The sequence below is a fragment of the Sapajus apella genome, unplaced genomic scaffold (assembly GCF_009761245.1).
Source record: "Sapajus apella isolate SASKATOON/1434 unplaced genomic scaffold, GSC_monkey_1.0 scaffold5, whole genome shotgun sequence".
Classification (NCBI taxonomy): domain Eukaryota; kingdom Metazoa; phylum Chordata; class Mammalia; order Primates; family Cebidae; genus Sapajus; species Sapajus apella.
Window position 1 is genome coordinate 3,194,988 of NW_022436945.1, and position 7,962 is coordinate 3,202,949.

General features: G+C 57.5%; 1 protein-coding gene and 1 long non-coding RNA gene across 2 annotated transcripts; both read right to left on the reverse strand.

Annotated features, from left to right (window-relative positions):
* Window positions 1-742: 742 nt before the first annotated feature.
* On the reverse strand, window positions 743-4,553 carry NKX3-2 (NK3 homeobox 2). The gene is made up of 2 exons (XM_032272684.1): window positions 3,873-4,553; window positions 743-2,442 (listed from the first exon to the last, which is right to left on the reverse strand). The coding sequence occupies exons 1-2, from the start codon at window positions 4,336-4,338 to the stop codon at window positions 1,907-1,909; spliced, it is 1,002 nt and encodes a 333-aa protein (XP_032128575.1). The 5' UTR covers window positions 4,339-4,553; the 3' UTR covers window positions 743-1,906.
* A 1,449-nt stretch (window positions 4,554-6,002) lies between these two features.
* On the reverse strand, window positions 6,003-7,712 carry LOC116546412. The gene is made up of 2 exons (XR_004266704.1): window positions 7,498-7,712; window positions 6,003-7,036 (listed from the first exon to the last, which is right to left on the reverse strand). It is a non-coding gene; the product is annotated as an uncharacterized LOC116546412 (long non-coding RNA).
* Between the last annotated feature and the right edge of the window lie 250 nt (window positions 7,713-7,962).

Genomic DNA, 7,962 nt, shown 5'->3' on the forward strand with positions numbered 1-7,962 from the left:
TCCAGTGAATCCGTGGCATTCTGGGGAGTCTGGGAGCTCCAGCTGGGTATGATCATCTGCAAAATGGGGTAATAAATAACCGGTGCCCTGCTCATTTTCTGCTCCCCTGGTGAGCTTCGCTGAGGATCAAATGACGCCCTGTAGTTGAGTGCGGCAAAGCCCTTTGAAACCTTGTAGAGCGCCAGTTGCACCTGTGGGAGGTAAACTCGCAAGTGACCCTTCTCCGAGAGACACGTTTTTCGAGCCTGGTTTGCAACTAATCGCTTCCGAATTTTAGCGGGAGTTTTCACCAAACCTCTCTTGAAACTAAAACTAGATAACGTAGAGAAACGCTCCTAAAATCGAAAGCAGAGAGAACTGGGGTAGGGTAAGGGGAGGAAAAAGGGTCAGTATATTGGGATGGGGGAAAAGTCACTGGCTGGGGCTTCAACCATGCGGTCTTACTAGGCTCTGAAACCGATGCTCACGGGAGGATGGGGAGAAATCCTAGGAATTTGTTCCCAGATTCAGTGGGATTCATCCATGACTCCTGCAAAGCCCCCGAAGTCATTATTTCTCTGAGCTGCCCAGGTTTACACCGTGCTTGAGGAGTGGGCGGGCAGCAGGTTTGCTCCCAGGAGAGACTAAGCATCCTTGGTGCAAGGAAAAGAGGTTGGAAAAGGTCCCAGCTATTTGCAGCCCTCCTTACTGGTTTCCCAAAGTCGAAAAGAGACAGTGTCAGAGAAAACGCGGCGTCCAGAGGGCAAGTTAAACTAAAAGTTTATAAATTAAAGAAAAAATACAGCGAATAGAGCTTCCAAACCTCACAAATCTTTTTACAGTTAATACTCTAGTTGAGTGCACAGTGCCCTTAAGGAGGCGAAAAGCGGCGAGGTTGACAAGACAGGTAGGATCACCTGTTTCAGGGTCAGTGAGGGGCGGAGAGGGGAGTCCCGGGCCACAGCACAGGAGTTGCAGGGGGTGGAAGATAAAGACTGAGGGCCAGGAGGCGGCACTGCCGTGGGCGCCGTGGAAAGGCTGGCCAGGGATATTCACATTGAATACAAAAATAACCGTCATTTGAATACAAACAACTGAAAAGTGCTACACGTCTTAACCTCCTTTAAACAAATAAAAAGAAACTGAAGAAAAATTTCTGCAGAGGGCTGCCCGGCTGTGCGCTCTCCTCGTTCGGGGGCTCCCAGGCGCTTCCTGCTTGGGCGCGGACCTGGGCTTCAGAGAGGGAAGGTGTGAGACCCCCGGCTTGCACCACGCTCGGAGGCTCCCTTCCTTACATTCAGCACCCTAATCGGGCGCCCCCACCCGAGCTCTGACACACCGGAGGGGTGGAGCGGAGGGCCTGAAAACCCAAAACTTCACGTTACAAATCAACCCCTGGCCTGGTGTGCCTGGGACTGTCAGGATTTCGCACCCCTTGGTTACAAAAGCAATTTCCAAAAATAAAAGATATGTAGATACACATAGATTGGTAGCATGGATACCATGAACTCGTGTGGCCTAGTGCAGGACGCTCCCAGCAGGCCTGAAATTCCGAGGATTCAAGGCTATGTGGTTTCCAGGAGTTCCCGCTCAGGGAAAACACCACCCCCAGGCAGACATAATTTGAATCCAAATTCAACTCCAACATTGTCGTGACAATAAATAGAGTCCAGGGGCTTCCAGGCCGGTGGGCTATCAGGGCCCCTAGGCCATAGGGTGCCCCTGTTCGAATTAGAAAAAGGCGCCCCCTCGGGGCAGACTCAGCCCAGCTGCCAGAGCACAAGTCCTGGCCAACCGGAGCTGGAGCTGGGTTTCACCTCCCGGTGCCCCCTTGGCTGGGCGCCCCGTGCAGGCTACAGCCTACAGCGGTCAGCGGCGGTCCGGAGCCGGGGCGCGGGAATCACTCGCGGCCTCAGCCCAGGCCAGTTCACTGGGTGCCTGCGGCGGCCGCGCAGGTGGAGAGCGCCCAGCCTGGGAGGCAGTAGTAGGGGTAATAGTAGGAGGGCTGCAGTGGCAGAAGCGAGGGTGGCCGGAGCACTTCGCCGGGCAGGTATTGTCTCTGGTCGTCGCGCACCAGCACCTTTACTGCCACCTTCTTGGCGGCGGGCGCCGAGGCCAGCAGGTCGGCGGCCATCTGCCGGCGCTTGGTCTTGTAGCGACGGTTCTGGAACCAGATTTTCACCTGCGTCTCGGTGAGTTTCAGCGACGCAGCCAGGTCGGCCCGCTCGGGCCCGGACAGGTAGCGCTGGTGGTTAAAGCGGCGCTCCAGCTCGAAAACTTGCGCATGGGAGAAGGCGGCCCGCGAGCGCTTCTTGCGTGGTTTGGGTGCCGCCGGCTCCTCCTCCTCCTCCGCGACGCCCGCCGGCCCGCTGCCGCCCCCGCCATCGGCCCCGCCGCACAGCGCGGACACGTGTGCACCTCTGGGGCCAACACCGTCGTCCTCGGTCCTTGGGCTGCGGTCGTCTGCGGACCCCGGTGGGAACAGAAACAAGAGACTGTCAGCGCCACAGACGAGGTGAGACTGGGCCTCAACTGCAGGGGTCACGGGGGTGGGGCGGAAATACACTTTGATCCCACTCCGTCGGAGCTCTGGGAGGCCCTGGGCCCGGGAGGCAGATCTCAGAATCTTGCCCCACTGGGTATCCGATCTAGGCCTCTTCAAAGGAGGACGGCTGACTCAGCCGCTGTGCCAACGCTCTGTTGTCAAGACCAGCTCCCCACCCTCTCTGGGCCCCAGGCTCCTCTCAGTAACTTGGGGCACTGGACCCGATCATCCGTGAAAACTCTCAGCTCTCAGCGCTGAGCACTGGAGTTCTAGGCTGCATTTCCGTCTCTCTGCTTGGGTTCACGCGCCTCCCCACACTCAGTTCACACGCACACACGCGCGCGTCCTCGCAGCACACACTTGGTCTGGTGCAGGTAAGGGAAGGTGGAGGCGGATCCAGGGGCCAGAGGTAGGTAGAATTGCCCGGGATTGCTGTGAGGGACATGCAAACAGTCTGAGCCAAGGCCTTAGATGGGCTCCTCTCCTCTTCGCAAGGAAATGAGAGGATGGACTGGAGAGTAAATAGAGGGGGCTACCCCTGCCTCGAGTTTTGGGACCCTAATCCCACACCAGCTTCTCAGCCTCTTACCCGCCCTCCCGAAGCACTCCAACAGAAAGGTCCAGCGCTCCCCGCTGCTTGAGACTACAGAAGCTTGCACCCAACTAGGGCAGGCACCGGGATCTTCCAGACCACAGAACAGGCCAGGCCACGGCTGAGGAGGCCTCTCCCGCCTCCAGGACGAACTGAAGGCCCACTCCGGGATCTTTGGCCTAGGGCTGCTCTCCCAGACCTCGGGTCTGAGAAAGCCACACCAGCCCTTTCCCTAAAGCTCTAGTTCTGCAGATTCTCAGCTCTGGCCCACTCTGAGGTGTTCTTCACCACATATCCACCTACTGTGGGGCCAGGCCCTGGGACCCTGAGCTGGCAGGGTCTCTGGTCCAGAGCTAAGGCACTGGCTATCTGAGGTGTCTGAACCCCTTGCTTTTCGGCTTCCCTGATTTTGGGGGTTTGGGGACAGACACGGCAGAAAGCATTGGCGACGAACTCAAAGAACCGCGAATGCAGGGGGCAGCGATTCTCCAACCCAGTCTAATGCACATGGGCCCGGAACGTCTTAGGCCTCGCCCCGGGACGGGACGCAGAGCTCTGAGGAGCTCCTCCGGTCTCTCCCGGGCTCAGTTTCCCAAGGGGTAGAGCAGCTCGCGCCAGCTCGCAGAACTTCGGGACTTGGCCAGCCTCCGAGCCCCAGGGCGCAGGGTGCTCATAGCCGGCCATCCCACTCGGCATGGTTGCCCTCCACGTCCATCCCCCTAGCCCGGCCCCCATCCCCGCGAAGCCGCAGCAGACCTGAGACGCTGGCGGACATCTCGCTGTCGCTCCGGCCCGCGGCTTCCTCCTCTAGGTCTTTGGAAGTGGCCAGCTCACAGATCGGCTGGCCGAGGCTCAAGGATCCCCCCGCGAAGCCGGCCCGGCTGGCCCCCGGCGCGTCCGCGCAGCGCCGCCTGCTCTCAGTCTCCTCGCTGAGCGCGGAGTCCGAGTCCCAGCCTTCCGGGCTCTCTGCAGTCCGCCCCGCAGCTGTTCCGGTACCGGCCGGAGACGCCAGCAGAGAGTCCTCGGCGCCCCCCAGCGCGCCCGCGTCCCTCTCCCCAAAGAGCCGCCAACAGCAGACAGCGGGTGCCGCAGCCACCGCCACCGCTGTGCCCCCGGGCGCCGGGCGCCCCTCTGGCGCGGCCAGTCCCACGCGCTCCTCTTTCTTGTTGAGGATCGCCTGGATGGAAAAGGGCGTCAAGGTGTTGGCGCCGCGCACAGCCATCTGCGCCGCGGGCCGGAGCGGCCGGCGGGGCGGGAAGCTGGGGCGCCGAGCAGCTCCGAGCTGGACGGAGAGCGCCGGCGGCCGTAGCGCGAGTGAGCCGGGTGCGCGAGGCCGCAGCCGCCCACTCCTGCGCGGCCCAGCAGCCCCCGCCCCACTGCGTCCCAGGATCTGCGCCGACCCTCACCCCCACCTCAGAGGCCCACCCCGCCCGGTGACCCCCTCCCCCGGAATCCAGAGCCAGACGCTCTGCTTGCGCAGCTCAGCTGGATTATCTCAGCCCTTTTCGCCCTTAGGGGCGGGCCGGGGTCTGCCCCCTCGGGGGACGTGAAGGAGGATTGGCGGGGGCCCCTCCGCAGCTGCAGTCCCCTCCCGAGCGCCGCCGGGGCGCGCGGCCCGAGTCACTTTTCTTTGAGCGCCTGTCCCTTCCCCGCCTGCAGGATTTCGCTCCTGGCTCGTCCTTCCCTGCCGGACTGGGCAGGCTCTTCCGGAGCCCAGCCCCGGCGGCGGCGGCGATGGCGGTGGCGGCCGCGGCCGCTGGATTCCAGGAGGCGCGGGGCACCTTTTTACCCCCTGCCCGGGTTTTATCTGTTTCTTTTCTCTTTCCTTCCCTAGCGTTCCACTGTACGGCCCCCCTCCCGCGAGGGTGTCATTCCTCACTGCTGAGTGACAGCCTCAGGCCACGCCCCTCCACTGGGCTGTCCCGGGCGCTCCCGGCCGTGCATTGGCTGGCTCCAGTTGGGCGACGCTGACTTTAACAGACAAAACTGGGCACTTTGCGCCGCTAAAGACAGGGTCTGACTTAACCCCTTCTCTCCTAAGCCTGGTCCTCGAAGCACTCTCCAGCAACTGGGAGGCTCATCCACCGGAGGCAAATCACGTTTCTCACTCTGCAGATGTATCCACCTATTCCAGCACTTTAATAGAATACTGATAATAAGTTGAGTCAAATCTGCGGAGAAAATCCAATATAATGCAGTTCCATAAATCATGCTCGTAGTTTCTGTTCTCTAGGAAGAGTCATAAACACGAAGAACAAAATGCATCCTTTTTTCTCCCTACAGTTTCGCTGATACCTCATTGCTAATGCTCTTTGCTGAAATGATCAGTTAATTAAGATCACTATAGAAATATTTTTCTTTCCTCGCCGTCTTTGATTTGATTCAGTTTTTATAGAGGAATTAGAAAAAATGGTTTCGTTAGAAGTAAGGTCAGGAGAGGAGAAGAACTGAAAGGCATCTTTGGGAGAATTTCTGTAAATTTTACGGTTGTTTTCCTGGCCGATCAATACTGAATTTAATTGGAGTTTGTTAAGCTTTGCATCAGGAAGAAAAGAAAACTTTCATTTTTTTAATCTCTTACCTGTGCGTTGAATAAAATTATAAATAGATATGTTTGTTTGCTTAAGAGTATATCTAGGAATTACCATAATAAAGTGATCCAGAAGTGACAATACTTTTTGCTCTTTAAAAAAGAAGAAATGCATTCTATTATGTAATAGGAGGAACCAAGCTAAGAAATACAAATATTGTGGTTATATAAAAACATTTTTAAATTTGTTATTCCTTTTTTAACATAAAATTTGCTCAATTAACGTACTTCACTGTTCTCCATAAACTTTACCAGAGGGTTAACACCAAATACACAAACTTGAACCATTAAATATGTTTAAAGGACTATGATTTAACTTTAATAAATTGCTAGGACTGGTGTTTTTGGTATCATTAAAATAAATAACATTTTCCCTTGTTGCTTTGTTTTTGGTGGTTCTTTTTCTGCACCGCAGGAGAAAATACACCCACTATTCATAGTTTTCAGCCTCAGAATGAGGTTTTGCAGCATCTATAGTTTTCAGCATTTCTGCTACATGATGCTTTCTCGATTTGTGCAGACCTCGTAGGGTACCTGGGGAAAAAAACACTCACTTCAAGAGGTCATTGCCCTTTATAGCTCTTTACAATTACATCAGTATTGAAGGAACGCGGTTTAAATTTGGTGTCAGTGCTCAGCAAGTGTAAGGACGTAGAGGGGAACACAGCTGAATGCTTACCGTCTTTCAAAACTGTGTGTCCTCTCCTCCCCGCTATGTTATTTAAATTATCGTTCTCCGCACCCCAGGCTGGGATGCTGGGAACTACAGTGAGGAGATTGACACCAGTTGCCTGGAAGGTAGGGGAAAGGCAGACATGGGTTTGGTATCCTGCACAGCTATCTCTTTGTGGATTTAGGACTTGGTGCTAATAGTGGAGTGAGATCCGAACCATAAGGGCAGGCAGAGACGTTTGGGGGCTGAATGACAGAGTACTAGAGTAGGTTTGGGGCTATGTAAAGACTTGCTTGAAAAAAAAACTACGCTTTAGTTGCGAATCCCTCCCCTCTTCCCTTCGATTCGATGTTTAAAAATAAATCCAAATCACAGTTGGATATGCTCCTGCCACAGGCTCGGGCAGAGGTTTTTAAAGCGCGAAAAGATGTGGTTCGGCGATTTTGAGTTGTTGGGTATTTTTGTGTACCAGGAGTGTGAGAAAGACGTTCCGCGTCTTCCGGAAGCGCACAGCAAGGGAGGCTCCTGGTGTCATCTCGGGCCACTGCGGCGCTTAGCCGACCATTAGGTCTGCGGGTGACCGTAGGCAGGGCCGGGAGCTGAGTGCTTGGCGAGAGAGTGAACTCATGGGTCCTGAGCTGCAACTAGAAGCTGCTCCTAGTAAGGGTTTGGGTGGGAACGAAAAGGCTGTGGGGGACGGGAGGTGGTCAGATGCTCAGAAATACCCGGCGTCACTGCGGAGTCCAGGCCCAGAGTGGGGGTGTGTGGCGAAGGCGCAGCAGGCCCGCGCCAGTCGGAGGACCGCAGATCCTAACGCGATCTCGCGGGCGTGCCTGGGCCCCGCTTCGTGCCCATCGAGGGCGACTTCCTTCGGGCTCAGCTGTGAGCTCCAGGAACTTTGCAACCTCCCGACCGTGCCACGCTCCGGCCTGAGCCGGCCTGGGAGTCGGCGGAGAGGCGCGGCCGGGCGGGGCGGCCGGTGAGGCTTTTGGGAGGCGCGGGGCTCGCTCGGCGTCCGCGCCCTGCTCCCCCGACGCACCCCCTCGGCTTCCCCGGGCCCATCTTCTTCTAGTCTTTGGCCTCTCTTTCTTCTGCCTCCCTCCCCTCCTCCGCCACACCTTCCTCTTCTTCCTCCTCCCTCCTCCTGCTCCTCCTCGGCAGTTAGGATCTGGCGGGCCCCTTACGCGTTGCACCCTCCGGTCCCCGGAATAGCCCGGGCTGGGGACGCTGCTGTGCGGTGAGGCTTCCAAGGCGGCGGGCGGAGAGCCGGACTCTGCTGCGAAAGCCGGGAGGGCGGGGAAGGGGAAGCCCCGGCCCTCGGGGGCGCGCTGTAGGCTGCTGCGCACGTGCCCGCGCTCCCGGGGGCGCCCAGTAGGCCGGGGATTTCCTGGCGGTGCCACCGAGCGCCTCACCCCCAACGCCTGCCACCTGCGCCCTGAGCAGCCTTCTCTGACGCCAGTGGCCGGAGGGCGCGCCCACCGAGTGCTACCCAGCAACGAAAGGCCACGCGGGGCTCGTCTCTCAGACGCCGGTGACTTTGAAGTCACCTGCCTTCTTTAACTTCCAGTCCTTTAAAACGAGAG